The sequence below is a fragment of the Sander vitreus genome, chromosome 14 (genome assembly GCF_031162955.1).
Source record: "Sander vitreus isolate 19-12246 chromosome 14, sanVit1, whole genome shotgun sequence".
Classification (NCBI taxonomy): domain Eukaryota; kingdom Metazoa; phylum Chordata; class Actinopteri; order Perciformes; family Percidae; genus Sander; species Sander vitreus.
This window is the reverse complement of record NC_135868.1, coordinates 24,230,609-24,251,579: the sequence shown is the minus strand read 5'-3', so window position 1 is coordinate 24,251,579 and position 20,971 is coordinate 24,230,609. Positions and strand designations below refer to the sequence as shown.

The 20,971-nt window shown below is 39.0% G+C and overlaps 1 protein-coding gene across 1 annotated transcript in view; it reads right to left on the bottom strand.

Annotated features, from left to right (window-relative positions):
* khdrbs3 (KH domain containing, RNA binding, signal transduction associated 3) overlaps positions 1–20,971 on the bottom strand; it is a 127,780-nt gene that overhangs the window by 15,524 nt on the left and 91,285 nt on the right. Inside the window, exon 7 of the mRNA XM_078267615.1 lies at positions 5,722–5,804. Within this exon, the coding sequence (XP_078123741.1) occupies positions 5,722–5,804 (83 nt within the window). The remainder of the gene's footprint in view (positions 1–5,721; positions 5,805–20,971) is intronic.

Sequence of the window (20,971 nt, the reverse complement as noted above, 5' to 3'; positions counted from 1 at the left end):
AGTTCTGATTTTTATGTCAAAGTGACAACAAATCCCCAGTTTTTCTGTTTTAGAATAGTAAGATCTCTTTGATAACCACCTATAGCTAAATGTATTTCATGTGTTATGATTGGGCTGGGTATCGTTATATATATATATATATATATATATTATTAATATATAATATAATATTCAATACCAATACCAATACCATGACTTCGATACCAGTTCCTGAACGAAACCAATTTCATTAAACAAAAAGAAATTACATTACATTACGGCACAAATATTATTATTTATTTTTCAGCTCCTACTACGTGAGCCCCGTCACAAATATTATTATTTAGTTTTCAGCTCCTACTACGTGAGCCCCGTCACAAATATTATTATTTATTTTTCAGCTCCTACTACGTGAGCCCCGTCACAAATATTATTATTTATTTTTCAGCTCCTACTACGTGAGCTCCGTCACAAATATTATTATTTATTTTTCAGCTCCTACTGCGTGAGCCCCGTCTGTGTGTGTAATGTAGAGTTTTTTCTAAGTGTCTCTACATCGGGTAACGTTAGACAGCCAATCACAAACATAATTAGATCTTGGTAGAAGCATGCTGCGTGCTAACTGGCTCACTGACGCTGACGAGATTTGCTCCTTAGGTATTGAATGACGAGGCATCTTTCGATACGCGATATTAAGGAGGAAATTCGGTCGGTGCCTAAAAAGTATTGAATTCAGTACCCAGTCCTAGATATGGAACGATGTTCCAAGATAATTAAGGTAAATCAGTAAATCCACTGATGCAATACCACAACCTTTTTAAGAGCAGAAGTCTTTTAAAACCATCCTCTCCCTTTCCCCTCCGTGTTCACAAATGGCAGGCCTGTTTCTAACATAAGCCACCGGGGTAATACCGTGACAGAGAGACTGTAAATTGTTCTGCTTGTTATCCTCCGGCACTTGAAATCCTGCCACGCAGTCAGAGCTCAGATTGGTGACTGGGAGCTCCTTAGACCTGAGAAACATTGTTAGGAGACTTCTCGTCCACACAAACACACACACACACACACACACTCCTTGAGGCCCTGCTGCAGCTGGGACATACTATGAATTTCCTCGAGCTCGGGGTGAAAATAATGCACCTTTGTCCATCAAAAAGCTAAATAGGAAGAGGAAGTGAAGTGAAGAGGAAGCTATGGAGGGACAGTATTATGTTGCAGTATTAACTGCAGTAGCTACAATGCAATTATCAAAGGTAAGACATAGATAACGCAGCATTATAATAGCATCAGAATGTCTTCTATTCAGAACTGTGTACATACGCTTTCATGTCCTGTCTGCAGTAGTAAACAAACTAGGGCTGGGCGATCGAACTTCTAATCAAAATCATTTTTAATTACGATATTGGCTTCATAAAATTATAAAAACAAGATAATTGAGATAAAATGATGATTGTGCCATTCCGTTTCACGTTGATGGTCTCGTTTTGTCTTGTGTTATACTTCCAGGGCATCCCTTTCTCTTACAGCGCTGTGCTTTCGCTGACTGGAATAAATTAAATATAAACAATTAAATATAGTTAACCAAAATGTTGAATATATGTTTAAGAGTTTTCAGTAGGTTGTGGCAGTGCACAACAATATATTTGATCTAATTTGTTGTGGTCTAATTTATTCTTATTTATTATTTGTTTATATTGAATATATGTTTAGGAGTTTTCAGTAGATTGTGGAAGTGCAATAATGTTACAACATAGTTGATCTTATTTACTTTGATCTAATAGATTTTTATTTATTATTCATATATTATTTATTCAAATGTATGTATGTATGTATATATATATATATATATATATATATATATATATATATATATATATATATATATATATATACATACATACATACATATATTAGGGCTGTCAAAATAACGCGTTCATTTCGATTAATTAATCTGAGAAAAAATAACACGTTAAAAAAATAACGCAGATTAATCTATTCCATGATATTGACGTTTGACCCAGAGCCGTTCTAGCCACCATTGGACTGTAAAATGAAGGAGGGAGATGAGAATGTTCTGCCTGGATCATTAATTGGAACATTTACTTGTACAAATCTTCTTCCTGCCAACCCTGGCTAACGAAATCTGGTGCCACTGATATGTCTGGGCTTCTCTCTGATGTTCTGAAGACGATACAGGCAACACAAACCCCGCTGCACGTGACGCTAGTTAACACTATACTCAACAGCAGCTAACGTTAGCCTACCGCTAGCTAGTAGCTGGATTAAACACGGTTAAAATGCTGACAGCTAACGCTAAACGGTGTAAAGTGTGACTGTGTTTTCCTGTAGAGGATTCAACACCGGGATGTAACAATCTGCAGCTGCCGTCGGAGAAACAACACAGACGGTGCGTTCAATGAAACTGGTAAACTACAGCCTCGTGGTGCATTTGAAGTTATTGTAAATGTCCTTTTCCCATCTGGTGGTTGTTTTTGTCGTTCAACAGCAATTTACTAGTGAAATAAGTTATTGTTATTGTTATACATTATTATTAAATTATTTAATTTTGACCATATGGCCTTAGCAAGGCTATGTCACCAACTGTTGTTTAGTACCCTTTTTTTCTTTTCTTTTTATACTTTCTTAAAAAGTATCGTTTCAGGCACCGTTAATTATGTATGCGATTAATTTCGATTAATTAATCACAGAGTATGTAATTAATTAGATTACATTTTGTAATCGATTGACAGCCCTAATACATATATATATATATATATATAATATGTATATTATTCATCTCATTTGATTTTCAGTTGAATTATATTTAAACGTCAAGAAAATCAAAGTTCAACATATGCACCATGTTTCCAAGTAAATGAGTAATCGTGTTAAATAACCATGATCTCAGTATTGACCAAAATAATTGTGATTATGATTTTTGCCATAATCAAGCAGCCATAAAAGAAAGGACAAACAAAAAGAACACAAGTCACACAATATGTTTTATATTTATGGACAAATGTCCATAATCAATCCAAGGCTGGCTGAATCCCAGAAATACTGCATAAAGCTTATGTGGTAAACATGCACCATGTCAGCCTGCAGTAACAGCATCTTTTCAACCCAATCCAGGACACAGAAACAAGAGAAGAAGTAAGTGAATCAGCTGTCTCCGGAGGCACAGGCTTCCATGTCTGGGCCCTATTAGTTGCTTTGTTTCCCACCACATAACAGACATGAAAATCTCTTTGAGTCGACCCAGCCTCAAGCCTTTACATGAAGGAGTCCATTTTTCTTCTGTGCCACCACCCCCTGCTCCAGCCACCATCACCAAAACACCCCTAACATTATTCACGAGGCTGCTTACAAAACAAATAGCTGCAGATTCCTGAGGCGGACCTGTGTTCCCCCCCAGTTAGCATCTCTACACCCGACCAAAAATCCTTCCAAGATACATCCCTCGGCGTGTCAGAGAGGGAGTGTGTGTGCACATGTGTGTGTGATAAGCCCCCCCCCCAAAAAAAAAAAAAGAGATAGCACAAAAGATGGATGAAGCCTGGGTGACATACATCCTGACACCTCCACAAAAGAAAACATCGACCACCGTGCTCACAAAAGCCAAAGGACAGATGAATGTTCTTCTTTCTTCTCTCGTCTGTTTTCATCTTTTCCAGCTGCTGCCAATGCAATCCAATTTTTGACACACTAAATGTGGCAACAATCACTCTTTTTTTGAAGTGGCACAGTCAGGCATACAAAAATATAGCACACTGTGTGCTGATGGAATACAGTGGGACACCAACAAACCAAAGAGAAAGCCTTTGACCTTGTGCGGCTTGGAGAGTGTGATAGCTGCCTGGATGTAAGAAAATCAATATTCTGCAGTTAGCCGTGCAGGACCCTCTGGTAAATGGAGCAACGTACCACTAAAACTGTTTATTTTGTATTGACATGAGAAACACATCGAGAATGCCCCTTTGGCTAGACATTTTAAAGGGTGATTAAAACAAAGATAATGTGTTTAACGTAATGAGCTGCAATTAATGTGATACGTCACTGAGTCGGCTGACAATGCGTGATTTAGAGATCCTGCTATGCATCCAATCTTTTCTAAATCTCCGAAATCTGATTGTTAAAGCTATAGTGCACGACTATTTTATTTTAATGAACGCCCGTTACATTCAAGCCATTGCCAAGTTGCTATAAAGCTAATAAAGACGATCAGCTCCACACAACTTCTCAGTATGGCTGTGTTTACAAAGTGCGACGTTCGAAGGATGCGTTTTACGTCACTACTGAGATAGGAAACAGCAGCGTTCAGCTTTGGAGACGACAAGGACTGCTGCAACAGGTGAAGGCATGACTGAAAACCCAAAGAAGCGCCTGCGAAATGTTTTAGTCAGTGATTGTACTGCTAAGAAAAGGCCGACACGTTCAGCAGAAGGACGAAAATCCAAAAAGAGAGCGATCACCCAAGGCTTGCGTCATGTGGCTGCGCCGACAGTGTTGTTGTCATTACTTAGAATTCGTCATGGGGGGAGACAGAAACTACGCACTATAGCTTTGAAATCCACTTTTTTTAGTAATCTTAAAAGACGACTTTAGAGGTCAGTTAAAATATTTCACACTTCACAAAATACCTCATTGACAAAAAGTGTTCTTTCGAGTTTCAAACAGGGCTCTAAATGAGCATACATGACTCCTAACAGCTAATAACACCATAATCCAGCTGTTCCAGCCCAAATGGCCAGACTGTAGCGAAATCGCTGCCCTCAGACGCTGCTCATAAACTAGTATTTAGACTAAAGACATAATGTCAATACAACTGGTCACTCACACAAGCAGTTTGGAGTCCTGTCACTGTCACGTTTTTGCGCTGGCTCATGTCAGTTATTTATTCCTCGTACGTACACCCAGTTGCCAGTTTATTAGATACACCTAGCTAAAACTAATGCGGTGTAATACAACAGTCCTGCAATAAAACCCTTCCTTCTTGAAGGTTTTAATGCTCTTTTTTTGTTGATAGTGTTTTAGAGAGGTGTTGATTTAACTGTACGATCATTTTGGAGGATGTAGTTTGAGGTGCTGTTTAACTATATTGCCTTATACAGAGAGGTGTTTCTGTTATTTTGCCTTCTATTTTTATATATATATATCATCTTACATTTTGGATATCGTAATATCGCAATATGATACAAGTGTTGTCTTTTCCTGATTTTAAAGGCTACATAACAGTAAAGCGACTTTCTGGACTTACTAGTCATTATATCCACATTACTGATGATTATCAAAAAATGTATTTACAAAATATTTTCGGGAAAACACCAATTGTCATCCATACATTATCGCCGCAATATCGACATCGAGGTATTTGGTCAAGAATATCGTGATATTTGATTTTCTCCATATCTCCCAGCCATAGTTTACAATTTGTGATTCTCTCATATTACACAGTTATTTCATACATTAGTAGTGTAAAAACATTGATTAGTGCAGCTTTAAAAGTAAGTCAATGACTTTTAATTTGTAGAATGAAAGTGGAATGTGCTACACACTTGACCCAAACACTTCCCACCTCTCTACATACAGCAAGAGAGGCTTCTTCCTCTACTGGCTCTCAACCTAGAACATGTGTGTGAATTGAATGGCGCAGAAATGTCCAACATGAACATGATTCTTGGTAATACTGTGCTGGTAAATGCCTAATAGTAAGGGCACTTTGGATAAAATAGCAGAACTTACTTTTGTCCTTGATTACTGTAGTTGTTGTCATACGATTCATATCCTTGGTCATCGTAAGCTGTTCCGTAGTCGTCGTCATATTCCTGAAGTAACAGAGACAAAATGCAACCAGTCAGATGAGTTACAGACCAGAAAAATTATTACAGGAAATATTTTGAAATTGAAGAGACGTTGATATGACAACTTGTGCAACAGTATAAACCTGTTGAAATGTAGAGCGAAGAGGGTGAGAAGACATATGTTGGATTAGAGCTGCTGTGTGCTCCATTGTTCCATATTAAGATCATTTTCAGCTTCATACTAATTTTGTAATTGTACTAGAACATGTTTACATTATGTAATGTTAAAATCTGAATATACTTATATTCACCCTCTGTCTGAAACGCTCCGTTTTAGCGCCAGTCTCTTTAAGACCCCCTACTGAAAAAGCCAAGTCTGCTCTGATTGGTCAGCGTATCCGGGTCTTTTACATCTGGACTCTCGGCGTTTCTGCATATTATTTGATACTTTCACAGTATTCAAAAAAGACATGGAAATCTCACCATTTACGATATGGAACATTTAAGTTGTGACCTAAATACCTTTCTGAAATTGGTTTACAACAATTTCAGCATCTTTTAAAACACCATAAAATGCTTACAGGGTAGTTGTTTTTTAACGACACATTGCAATGCACTGAAGCTTTCAACTTAGCACAGATATAGGTCAATCTGCTGCTGTTGGTATAACAGCCCATATGCAGCACCATTAAAGTAGCAAATGAAGCCCTGCCCTTGTCTCTGTGTCAACTGACTGAGAGTGGGATGTAAAGACTCTCGCTGTGGCAACGTTTCATCACCACCTCAAAGGATGAGCCTTGAACATCTGTTTGTGCTACAACAATCTGCCCCGTTCCCCCTTCTGCACTCCACCCAGGCTCCCGCCAAGAGGAACATCAAAGCGAACCAGTGCCGCACCCGTCCTAATTTGGGATAAATGGGACTTATGTTCCACAAAAGGCGCCGACCCCTAGCGACACATCTCTCATCCCCCACACACTTCTTGGCTAATTCCATCCCCCTGATTTGCATGCTTGAAATGAATGTCTGTTAAGATTTAGCACCAGAAGAAAATGCTCATCACATCCATATTATTATTAAGGCCCTAATTCCTGATTAGAAACATGCATTTGTCAAATGACAGCATTTGAATTGACTCTTTTATCTTTAATCCTCCAGAAATGGAGAAAAAAGTACGTACTGTATGAAGGAACTACTCTTAACAAAGAGACCCGGATGTGGTAATACTTTCTTGTTTCTTGTGGCAGGTGCATTTTAAGAATCACTTTTATATGCTCAAACCTCGCCTTGGTCATCCCATTGGGTGGCTTTCAAGACTTGTTTGTATTTCCTTTGTTGTTTGCGTGTGAGGGGGAAGTCTGTTTGTTTTTGTGGAGGTCCTTTTATTTGTCTACAGAGGTAGCTCGAGGGGACTCTAAGTCCCTCCTTGCATTTCTAATTCTGCAGTTACAAGAGCTTTTCCAAAGTCAACAATTCCCCATGCTAATGCAAGGACTCAGTTTAGTCAACAACTGTACTTTTGACAATATTAAACCCCTTGAACACTTTGTTAAAAAAAGCTAAAAGCAGCGGTTCTGAAAAAGTCTTATCTAAAGGAATGAATTAAAAGCACTTTTCAAAAGAGTAGATCAAACTGTAGACTTTGATTTGCAATAGCCTTTTTCTGCCCAATAAAACTCTGAAGATGAAATAATTCTACTATATAATAAATACTACAACTGTGAAGGTTATTCTGCTCCATTTGTGTTGTGTTAGAGGTTTATAAGTCATTTATCTGAAAAGTGGTCTAACTTTAACCAGCTAGTGCTATGCATTTGTGTGTCATGGTTGTTGTGTGTACCAGGGGTAACACTGGGCAACTAAAGGGACATTTCATATATTTGCAGTGTTTTAGGTTTTCTGAGCAGAGCCACTGCTGTAGGGTTGGGCGATTAGATGAATATATTGGCAATCGGCAATTGGCTGAGTACATCGGCAGCGTTTTTTTCTTGGGTGTTTTTTTTGGTGAGAGCCGCTTGCAACTGAACAGCGTGTAGAGCCGGTATATTTTCACATCCAACTAGGTAAATTAAGGGGTTATTTCAACCAAACCAGAGTTGTTGATCGTTGGAACAGTGGACAGACAAACCAAGACGGTTTTGGTGGTTTTTATTTTTTGAATGCAGTGTGTTTTGTGATTAGATAACAAGGCAATAAGGCTAGTATTAGTTCGGTGAAATAGAGAAAATTGAATTCAGAAGGTTGTATTTTTCTGTTTAATAAGGAAAACAAAGGTGAATATTTTTTATCTTTCTTGACATTTTGTGAATATTTTAACATTTTGCCGAACCCTACACTGCTGCCCTTCTGTCAGTGCAGCCCGTCCACTTTGCCCAACTCAAGTTGGTGAAAATATATTGAGTCGCTACTCTCAGCGTCTGGAGAACACTTGTTTTTCCAACAACAATTAACAGTACAGCATGCCATGATCACTTTGCAAACACATAAATATATGATACACTGAGCACAGTGCGCCCAAGGAGTATTAGTACAGATACTGTAAGTATCAATACATTGATAAAATAATATTTAGGGTCTGCTTGATGGATATTTATAATCATCACTTTTATTCTGAGGAGTTATCTGACAGAAGAACCAGGTCTTAGCTGGTCTTGGTGAGGAAAAAATAGCAACTATGTTTTCTTTCAAGCACCTGACATTTTTCCAGCAAGTATACACAGTACGGGCATCAGATTACAATAAGCTGTATTTTATCTGTGAATTGTTAATACTTTAACATTTTAAAGTGGTAGACAAAATAACAATGCAACACACACACTTTGCTCAAAGCCACAACTAAAGTCTTTGAAGCTGAAATAGCTTGAACTAAAAGGCATGTGCTGAAGTAAGTCTGTGCACTGCTAGAAACATCATCCCATTTGAAATTAAAATGACTGTTTTTTGTCAGAAAGACACCTGTTATTGTCTCAAATCTCTGGGGATCGTTCTATTTCAATCTTTTCAAAAAGGGTCTCTATTATACAGTCCCTACTGCAGGCTGGAATAAATAGGTGTGGTTATAAATATTGGATGGCTAGAATCTCGACAGGAAGACAAATAGTAAAACCATGTAGCTGTGATTGTGCAAGCAGCCACAGTTGTCAAGTAAAATCATTTCTCTGAGCATAAAAACATGAGGACAGTCAAAACCTGTACGAGCTGAGTGTCTCCACTGGGTATTCCATACTGATTTCTCCTAAAAAAAATCAATGCTCCGCTTTAAATCGTTTTTCATTTGAATAAAATGAATTGAAATAAATAAAATCTAGAATTGAGCTCTTCCTCTATCATATGAAGCAAACAGACAGAAAGAATCCATTGGTACCAACTATGTCATGCTTTTTGGGAAGGGGGTTAAAAAAAAAGCTCCAAAGATAGGCGAGGGAAAAACTGGCAAGGCCATTTTAAAAGGGGTCCCTTGACCTCTTACTCAAGATATCTGAATGAAATGTCACTCAATACTCAGTGACTCTAGAGCAGGGGTCACCAACTGGCGGACTCCGGTCCAAAACCGGACCGCAGGAGGCTTCCATCCGGACCGAGGAAGCCTTTTGACACAACTGGGAAATCTTGTCTTCTTGTATATCTTGTCAATAAAGGAATTTTGGTTAGACTTTACTTGAAGGTATCTACATAAGAGTGACATGACACTGTCATGAACGTGTCATAAACATTATAAACAAGTCATAAACGTTTATGACATAATGCTTCTTTTAGTAAGTGTCATTCGGTTTTTGTCATGACAAGTTATGGTTAGGGTTAGGGTTCATGTGTCATGACTGTGTCATGACAGTGTCATGACTGTGTTCATGACAGTGTCATGTCACTCTTATGTAGATACCTTCAAGTAAAGTGCTACCGGAATTTTTAACAGGCAGAACGAGGCCTGTGACTGTTTGTTGCCATTGCTAGGTTGCAAAAACATGCGGGAGAGACACAAGATGACCGAAGTGCTACACAGGTACACAAAACAATACAAGAACATGGCATTATCAAAAGTGAAAACCAAATCTTCCGAGATGAGTGGACAGAAAAGTATGCGTTTCATCTTCCTGCTATGATTTCTACGAGGCCGGTGTGCCTCATTTGCACAAGTCTGTTGCGATTTTCAAAAGTGAAATTATTAAACGCCACTATGAAACTAGACAAACTAGAGAAAACTTAACCGCAATAGCCTGATGTCAGGACACTGAAAAGCAACGTGCCCAAAGCTCAATGAGAGCGATCTGTATTTCATTTATTCTGTTTATTGATCCCCAGTGGGGAAATTATAATTTACACTCTGTTTTTTGTTAGAAATCACTACACACAAGCCTGAAATACACACACACATGCTCAGGACCCATCCATGCACAAATGGAGAGATGTCAGAGTGAGTGGGCTGCCAGTGCTAGACCAGCGTCCTGAGCGGTTGGGGGGGTATGGTCCCTTGCTCAAGAGCACCTGGCAGTGCCCAGGAGGTGAACTGGCATCTCTCCAGCTACCAATCCGCACTCTGTACTTTGGTCCGCCCCAGCGACCAGCGACCCTCCGGTTCCTAACCCAACTCCCTACGGACTGAGCTACTGCCACCCCAAGGAGTGAATCCTGTCTCACTCTCTGTTTGTGTGTTTGTTTTTCCATTCATCATATGCTTGTTCAATATAGACACTGTATTTTTGCCTTTTTTAAGCTAGGAAGCTTGTACTTCTATCTTTATGTGATTATTAAGCTCAGATCAGCCTAAAAGAGCACTTTATTTAGTTTTCCTTTTGAGGAGGTTTTTTTCTATCGACTGAAAGGAATATTTAGAAAGCAAATTTAGATCCGACGGATTTATGGCACTTTGTTTTTCATCATACTGTGTGTTTGTTCATAATAGGCAGTGTATTTTTACCTCTTTGAGTTTAAAGATGTTGACTAAACTGATTTCTTTAGTATTGAATTAGTATTATTAGTATATAGTTTATATTTGTAGGTATGGAATTCTTCGGGGTGGAGGGTTGACTTACTGGAGCTCTTGCAATTTCATTTGAATACCCCTGCTAGAGTCAGTAGAGCTCCACTTTATTAGTGTGTTCATGTTACATAAAACGTGTGTTAATGTTACTGTCTTGGGGTCAATTTCTACTTTTAATAATGCACCAGGTTAGAGGGAACCTTGTACGATTGTAGAATCTCTTTCACATCCAAGCAAAATTTGTTTAGCAACTGAAATATCCCAAACCGACATTAAATCGGAATCGAATCGGGAAATCCGTGGCGATACCCAGCCTAAATTACTACGCATGCCATTTGAAAGCTAAATAAGGTCAATAAAGGGAACAGTCATTCTGTTACCTTCATGTTACACCTATTATAGGTCAAAGAAAATTAAATAATAATATAATAAATAATATATAGCATACTGGTGAAACATGACTTCTAATACAGGAAAAACAATGTATGCGTGTCACGACTGAAGACTAGAGAGGAGGCTTTTAAAGTGCACAATATGTGTATTTATTAACAAAACGACACCAAAACATACTCAAACCAAAATACAAAAACAAAAATCACTACGGCAAAATACCCCCAAACAAACGAAACAGCAACATCTCTGCAAGCTGTCCATTCCTTTCCTTATATATATATATATACATACACACACACACACACACACACACACACACACACACACACACACACACATGTGCTTACACAACCACAAGCACCAACATAATATCAAAATGTCAACTGCTGCAAAAACAGTTTTACCTATTGTTAGGGCTGAAACGATTCCTGGAATAACTCGAATAATTTAAATCCTCCAAGCAAAATTCTTTGCCTCGAAGCTTCGTTAAATCAACGTAATTAAGGTTGTACGGCTCACTGTGTTTCCGCACGGAGGATAATTACTAGCGCACAACATGTTGACGCTTCTGTGGACACAAGACTGACGGCCCAGATTACAAATGAAGGAAGACGAAAATAGCGAGGGTCTAAGAGAAGAGACAGGCGAGAGAAAACGACAGAAAGTTTGGGATCATTTTAAGCTGCAAACATGCTGCTACATCATCTCTGTAGAAAACACTGAGTGTACTCATCCATTCCACGGAGCGAACCCGACAAAAGGTAATAAACGTCTGCTTTTACACAACTAGCCTACAGCATGCTACTCTGCAAATAGCGATGTTTTACCAACAAGCTAAAACGAAAGCTGTCAGTTTGTAGTCTAACTGTTTATTAGTTTGCTACTAATCAGGGGCGCCGTATAGGTAAAAAATTGGTAAAAACTAATATAAAATGATTAAACCATCATCATTCAGTATATATATTTCAAATATAATAATAGCATTAATGATCTCTTTGTTTTTACTTGTTTTTGGCAGTAAAAGTTAAATATCCCCATTGACCAAAAAGTAAACATCCATATTGACCGGCGACCACCCCCCTGTATCTGCATGAAATGGTTTGGTCCTGCCTTAGCGCTCAGTGACGGTGTTTAGTTGCAGTCAGTTGATGTGTCAGAACTCCAGTGACTACAGTGTTGCCAAGTAACATTAAATCAAAATCTGGTTTTCAAAAAAGAAAAGAGAGAGAGGAAAGACAAAGTTAAGGGTGTCAAACTGTAACCCAGTTTTTCTCCAAGAAAGGTTTGTAGCCTATAGTCTGTGAGTGGTATTAACCTGTTGGCTTAATGTCCATAGTGAAATAAGCTAGCTAGCTACAGACTAGTGTTAGCCTACATTTAATCACCATTTAATCAGTGCAGGGAAACGTTTAGCAAGATATTCATATTAAATCATTGTCCCTGCCCCTTTTAGCAGACTTAACAGATGAGTCAGCAGCACCCCCCCCTAGTCTCCCCCTAACCGTGCCCCTCCCTGTCCCAGTGAAGAAGGTGAGCAACACTGTGTTCAATGACATGCTAGTTAGCATCATTGCAGGGAGTCTGTGGGGATTTCTCCGTCTCTCTTGCTCTTTTTACCATTACAAAAAAGAAAAGGAAATATTTATTAATGACAGAAATTCAAACACATTATTAACAATTATTTTCTCACATAATGATCATTATGAAATAAAATAAAAAAAACAACAACCTACTGTCTGTACTGGATGCTGGACAGTTGGAAACAGTGAGTAGCTTACCTGAGCCCGCATGTAAGATACAGACAACTTAACTGTATTGAACTACAAGAAGCAAGACAGTTGCAAGCCTTTAATTAGAGTTATGTAAAGCTTTTGATGGGACAGTTAGGTCCTAGAGATGTGCAGAGGGGGCTAAATTAGATTTTTTGTCATGGGGCCCAAAATTCCTGGCGGCGCCCCTGCTACTAATCTTTGGAAACTTAGCTGCTGCCGGAGACAAACCGGCTCCTCCCCCCAGCTAGCCCTGCTGTAAGCTTTGTACCGTCACATTTATCCTCTGGTTAGTGAACAGCTCTTTTGCATATCCAGTGCAAAGAGCCAGAGGCAAGAAGGGGAAGGGGGTGAAAAATATTAACATTTGGGCCACCAAAAATTGGTGAATGACGAAGCCAAGAATTTGGCAATAAAAAATGTTGCTTTTTCTAAAAAAGGATATACAAAAGTATATATACAAAAGACAGGTTTCCTTTTTTTTTTTTAGTAAACAGCAATAATAAATATTTACTATAGCTGTTTACTAAGTATTTCTTACTAAGTATTTCTTATCCGATTACTTGATTAATCGATGGAATAATCGGTAGAATACTCGATTATTAAAATAATCGATAGCTGCAGCCCTACCTATTGTCTACACTTTAGGATTGCCCAGCCCCTCCCTACAGAAAGGACCTAATGAGGCAAACCTGCATGCACTCTCCTCAATTAAGCTAGAGAGCAGCTGATCTACCCCCCACATCACAGGCAGAACCATGTCAAAATACTATGAACCCATAAAACCTACTGAACAGGCCTATGTCAAATAATAATGTAACAAATAAACTAAAACAATAACCTAAAACATTACACTAGAATTAAGGATTAAGCAGACACAAAACAGTATTCATTTTGGGAACAGGGCCTAGTGAAAAGGGAGAAAGGAAGTCTTTTCACAATGCGTCTTGTACAGTTCATCATCTCAAAATAAATCAACGCAGTCAATTAGCAGCCAGGCACAAAGCTTCTAGTTCAGCAGCACAATAAATGGGAAGTGACCTTCAGAAATGAATCAAGTCTAAGGACTACACGTCTTGGCGGCAGAGTTATATAACTTGATGTGAGAAACAGAAATTCGATTGCTTGCTTTGTTGCAGTGGTATCATGAAATGCTGGCAGTTACATACTAAAAAGGTGCAGCTAATAAAAAATAATGAGCTGCGTGGGCAATACATACTGTATAAGACACTGATATCATGAACTTATATCACAGTTTATTACAGAGTTATTTCAGATCAGTGGAACACGTTTCAGTTCCCCATTGAGAGTTAATCAGAGAGTTAATGTCTCTCCTACACCTTTTAAATGTTCTTTCTTATTTCTTTCTAAAAATGGCTTAACATTTTAATTACCTTTTGCATAAGAAATAACAATTAAATGTGATCTTTTATATATATGCTGGATGTCTTTTGTGTAGTTTTCCTTACTTTTAGAAAACCTGGTATTCTGTTCATGATTCAAGTTGCATTATCCATCCAGTGATGCAAAGAAACGTAACAAAATATATATACAGTCATGTGAAAAAAGTAGGACACCCATGCTAAAGTTGACTAAAAAGAGGAATAAAAAAATCATCTTTTGCAAATTGATCTTAATGCCTTAATTAAAAAAATGAGGAAAAATCCAACCTTTAAGGACACCAATTTTCTTTGTGAATGAATAATGTATCTTAAATAAATAAATGTTCTTCCTTAAAATACAGGGGGCATAAGTAAGTACACCCCTATGTTAAATTCCCAAAGAGGCAGGCAGATGTTTATTTTTAAAGGCCAGTTATTTCATGGATCCAGGATACTATGATCCTGATAAAGTCCCCTTGGACTTTGGAATTAAAATAGCCCCAATAGCATGGGGTACTTTCCATAAGATCATCTCTCAATGCAAATCAAACCAGCTATTAGGCTGAACTAACTGAAATAAAACCATGCCAATCTCTAGGTATGGTGAAGGCTATGTGATGATGTGGGGCTATTGTAATTCCAAAGGCCAAGGGAACTTTATCAGGATCATAGTATCCTGGATCCATGAAATAACTGGCCTTTAAAAATAAACATCTGCCTGCCTCTATGGGAATTTAACATAGGGGTATACTTACTTATGCCCCCTGTATTTTAAGGAAGAACATTTATTTATTTATGATACATTATTCATTCACAAACCAAACTGGTGTCCTTAAAGGTTGGATTTTTCCTCATTGTTTTTAATTAAGGCATTAAGATCAATTTCCAAAAGATGATTTTTTTATTCCTCTTTTTAGTCAACTTTAGCATACATGACTGTATGTACTGTATGTCTCTAGATGACACCTGATAAATAAACTTTGCTGGTTCAGTCTGAGGCAAGCATAGTGCTGGGTGGAAATGTTACTAATGTTAAAAAGAAAGAAAATTACGAAATACTATGTTCTTTTAGCTTTTCATGTCAACCTCTGGAATGTATTTCTATTCCTGTAGGGACTTACAAGTCTCTGTTGTAGAGTTTAATGACTTTACCTTGACATGTTTTGTAATTATTTTATGTAATTCATATTGTCCATATGATATAAAAGTACCTCCAGGAACTCAGTCATTCAAAACTGATTTCATACAAAGTGATTTTTACACCTACTCCACAACGAAACTATGTGGTGTTTCTATCATGGAATACATATAATAAAGCAATTTTCCTCTTATTCACAGACACTAACACATCGATGGTGGAAAGCTACCGTGCAAGGCACTGAGCTAACCATCAGGAGCCATTGCGGTTCAGTGTCTCGCTCAAGAAATCTTTGATATGTGGACAGGAGGAGCCGGGGATCAGGCCGCCAACCGACATCCTCTTGTGTATCCTGTCCAGAGGCTGTCCAGAAAACAGTAGGACTTTGTTTGTCAGTTACTTCTTAGAGGTGCTAATGCATTAGTTTACAGCCGCTGGCACAAAACTATATGGTAAAAATGGTAATACTGGCTCGTTTACCACTGCCTTCAACTCAAAAGCCCTGCTAGAGAACCCTAACGGCTGCAATTATGCCTTATTACACACCACAGTATTAAAGTGTGATAAAATAACCATACTGTTGCCTGGATAAATTCCAAAGGGTCATTCAAATAAAAAATGTGCATCCCCTCAATCAGCCAAATTAATTAGAGGAAATCTTGCACGCACATTTGGCAGTTTGGCCTGAGGGTGGCGCCTCTGATATTTCATGGGAAAAGGTCTGATTTCTGGCATTAGATAACTGGACTAGAGGCACATTTCGGGGAGTCAGTATTACATTGAAATTCATCCTCTGGGGACAATGAATATCCAATACAGATTTCGCATTAGATTTCCAGGTAGCAAGCAAATGTGAAAAGGGTCAAAGTTTTGAGGAATCGATCTCTCGGTACGTTTATAACAAATAGTAACAGAAGCGCCAAAGTCCGCAAAGGTAGGAGGTCGGGGTGGATGGATGGGTCAAACAAACACAGGACTTTCACCCAAGAGACCGCTGTTCCGTGTGAAACGAAAAGTCAATGTTGACTTATTTTCAATTACGTATTAACGTCACGTACGTACATCACGTTACAAACGTGCTTATTTTAACCCAAACTACAATCTTTTCCTAAACCTAACAAACTAGTTTTGTTGCCTAAACCTAACCCTACCTTGAATGTTGAAATAGTATGCCAAAAGGATTTACAGAGCGTTACAAACATGACGCCAAGGAGTCCTGACCAAGCTGTCCTGATAGGGACGTCCAGTGTTAGCAGAGCAGGTACTAGAGACCCTGATTAGTTTTCAGCACAAGCCATGTGCCATTAGCGTTAACGGAGTCCTCCTCTCGTCTCGATGGCGACTCTCTCTAGGTGCTGTCCACTCACATTGGACAACACGGCCTGGTATTAAGGACCATATTAAACTTTAACAATGGCATGTTATTGCCATTTATTAGAGCCGCTCCTCTATAATTGAGTTACAAGCGAGCTGAGAGGAGAAACATTCTCTGGTTTATAAATCACACTGGCACATTGGAAATGGTTCTTTTCTTTGGTGTCTGATGCGAGGAAAAACAGCTTTAAAAATGAAAGCAGACTGTGATGATAGTGTGTTTGAAGCTATTATAATATCCGATGTGTTTCTATTGATATACCATTTACTCAAAATATCTCGGAGAGCACAATAGCACGACAATACTGCAACAGCGCTGTGTTTCCGACACTAAACAGGATTAGTGTGACAGTGAGAGGTTGGAAGAGGGGAGTGGAGACAGAGACAGGGCAGAGAGAGAGAGCAGCCCCTAAGTGAGTGTTTCATTTGTATGCCAGTGGATGGATGAGAGGCGTGTTGTTAAAAGATAAGAACTGGCCTCTGAGGCCACTGAAGACTAACAGAGGGCCTGGCACTGCATGTTACAACAGCAGTATCACAGCTGCTCCACCGTGCTCTACAATACCACTGTAACCGATAGGATGCTGCTGACACCCAGAGCAGGCTTTTCAGGCGCTGGATTTGTTCCCTGCACACTGTACTAAATCCAAATGAGTTCAAAAACACACTGTCCTCACATTATGAACTGCACATCCTGTGCTAAAACCCCAAAGGTGTCACCAATGCAAACAACAAAGCGAGGAAATTAAGCAAATCAAAAGAAGAAGAAATGCCTTGTTCTTCCCAGACGACTTTAGCACGATACCATCTGTTCAAAGAAAAAAAGTCTCGCCTCCGCACAGCTGTGCCACACACTGCTCTTAACTTCTTACCGCTAAAAGCAAAATGAGATGCCATGATACTGTTCAAAGAAAACAAATAATCAAGGATCTGTAACCCTCGGTCATCTGTCTTGGTCTCAAAATGTCTAAAAGCTATGTGTCATTTATTCGGCTCTTCCTGCCAGCATATTTCAGAACGCTGAATAGACTGGAATTTGCTGAAGCTTTTCCGCTGCAGGGGTAGAAATACTACTCAAGCTATCAGATTGAGGATGCCAAAAAGTTGGCCCATGCATCAAGTTGAAGTATCTCTACCCTGTGTTACACTTGACAAATATCTTAGCTTGGTTTTGATCTTGGGCTAAGTTTTAAAGTATATTCAAGTGTTATCAGGGGAATACATGTCATTAATTAATTAGCCCTGCAGAAACCGCTGCACTGGAAAACAGTGCCTCTGATGCAACTACAGTAGCTGTACTCGTCTGTTCTTGCTTCACCTGTGAAGATTAATGCAGGCACTGGGAGAAAAATAAAACTCTACACAAAATGGCCATGGCTGACCAGCGGGTTAGTATTGAGCACTTTGTTCTTGCTAGGTGGCCATATACAGTAATAGGATTACCATATATGGGGTTCTACAAGGTCATCATTTCTGATATTCATTATGTATTGATTGTTGTTTGAAAGACCCCATAAGATAAAAAGATTCAAGGCCTTTGCATACCAAGTCCGTATTTTCCGTATGCATTTTTTTAATCCGATGAAAATTGTTACACACAGAAACCTTGCGCACTACGTCTGATGCACTTTATTACTCTATTCGTTGCAAACATTTGCAATACAAAAGGGGCTAATGAATGACATTAGCAAAAAGATATTGTTTAGCTGCCTAGAGAACAAGCACTACTGTCTAATATTTTGTAGATCCTTTGTTTTGCAATCAGTGCCTATCATCCCCGATTCCAAGCTGTTTTTTCAATCACCTGCCACAATCTATGCTTATATTCTGCATCTCTGTGTTCTTATCTTTGTCGTAAAGTGCTTTGTGCTGGGAGACGAAGTGAATCAGCTTATCAGATGCCATTTTGGATGATGACGTTTGCATGTACGGTGGCTCTGAGTGGTCAAACAAATCTCAAAAGGGCTTTTGAGGGATGCGAAAAAAACGCAGAAAATCAAACCTATTCCGAAAACCTTTATTGTTGATTGATTTCGGAGCTGGTGGGTAACGTGATTGACACAACATAAGTTTGTACTTATTTTGAAACGTGCGACAAAATCTTTTGACTTGGTGTGCAAAAGGCCTTAAGAGTCAGAGTCACTCTTTGAGGTAAATGCTAACATCAGCATGCTAACATGCTCACAATGACAATGTTACACTGATGGTTAGCAGGTATAACGTTTAACAAATTCAATACTGGGAACCAGGCAATCGCGCCTGTTCCAAACAGACACTTAAAAAACTTACAAAACAAATTACAGCTGCACAAATACAATAATTACTAGAATGCTTACTGAAATGTCTAACTTGTAGTGGAAATTACAGATGATTCACTTTTGCAAGAGATAGAAATGAATTCATTTAATCTGCAATTATACCAAATCACAGGTTTTGTCCCATGTGAATAGGTTTCAATCTAATCTTCATCACTTGTCTTGTCTGCCACGCCAGTTGGATGTAGCTTCTTGTGTCTGACATATTTCCTAACCATTACACCCAATTTAGATTGAAACTGCTACAAGAGCAGCACCATAGAGAACACAATTCGATTAACAATGCTTGGCTGTCAAAGTTGCTGGACATGCAAAGCGGGGGATGTTTTTTTTTTAAGGCCATAACAGTCAGCCAGGACCCAAAGTGCTCAGAATGGATTTCTGTATGCGGAGGATGTAACATAAACAATACCAACCCACGTGCATTGCACATTTCATGGTCTTCTCACCCAGAGGAATTAAGCTTCTGTGTGAACAAAAACAACCACACATAGATAAAGCTCTAGATTTAGCATGAAAGTGAAGTTCTGCTACTTTGATTAGCCTCCTCAGATTGCACAGTGGCAACGAAGTAGCACAAAAAAAGATGACATGCAGCCTGGTTTCTAAAATGGGAATTACATCATGTTTAATCGTTCTTCAATGGGATTAGCAGTAGGTAAGACAGAGCTCTCAATGCACCTAAAGAATTACATGAAATGAGATTTGGCGGCAATCATAGTAACCTTTTAAGACTGATGGGGCTGCCAAGACTGGATCACAGCATAATAACATTTCTGTGATTTTGTTTGGTAACAATTGGATTCAGAGTAATTTGATACTGATATACAAACAGCGTTAACAGAGGATAGATTATGTAAGACAAAAACCATCCAGACAAAGATAGTGTCTACCCCCGTGAGTCATCATGACAAAATCACCCAGGTAACCCAGGGCTGGCGTTTTAAGTGTGAACAAGAGAGAGAAACAAATCGCCTCCAGCTGAACAAATGTTTTGGCCCGTGGCAATGCCGCGCAGGAAAAAGAGAACGATGTGAACATGCATATGGGCAAATGTTAAGCAGTGATGAATGAAGGCAACAAATGTAAACAACAAACATCTCTTTGTCATTGCATTGATGAACACAAGAGCCTATTTGTCAGGGGCCGATGGAGAACACTTGTCCTGGGATGGTATTCAGATATAAGACAGAGTCAAACTCATTCACCCTCTAATTTGCAGCGATGTGGTTAGATTTATCATCCGGCAGATGTTGGGGATGTTTTTTTCTCCACCCAGATGCACAGGTGCAGGTGTCGGGGGATGCAGTTTACAACTGTGACAATGATGGGAAACAGCTGGTCCAGGAGTCATTCTCCACGACCTCCACACATTTGAATTGCAACCTCTGAATAAACCTGTCACATGTGGTTAGGTATGGGCTGCTGGGGCAATTTTGCAACGCGGGCCACCTCCTCTCTCCTTCTAGCTGCTAAATATGCAATGTTGATGCTGGAGTCCCTAGGGATCTTGCCTTGACTCTGACTCTAAGATTAATATATTCACGTCTGGCAGCTGTTGATATTACAGCCAGGTTACCATAACAGTGTACAGGTAAGCTACGAGACCAAATCACAATATTGGCTACAATAACAAATTCACATTCTCTATGTGGAAGAACACCTCATGTAGCAAGTAAAAAAGGAAATACGGTGGCGTTCAACTCATACAGGTTCATATTTGAACAGCTATCCATATCCGGGGCTGAAACTGGCGTCTTTTAAAAGGGCGAGTTCACCCAAATTATAAAACAACATTTTAACGCCCTGCCACGCCCTGTTACGCCCTGCTGTGCTCTACAC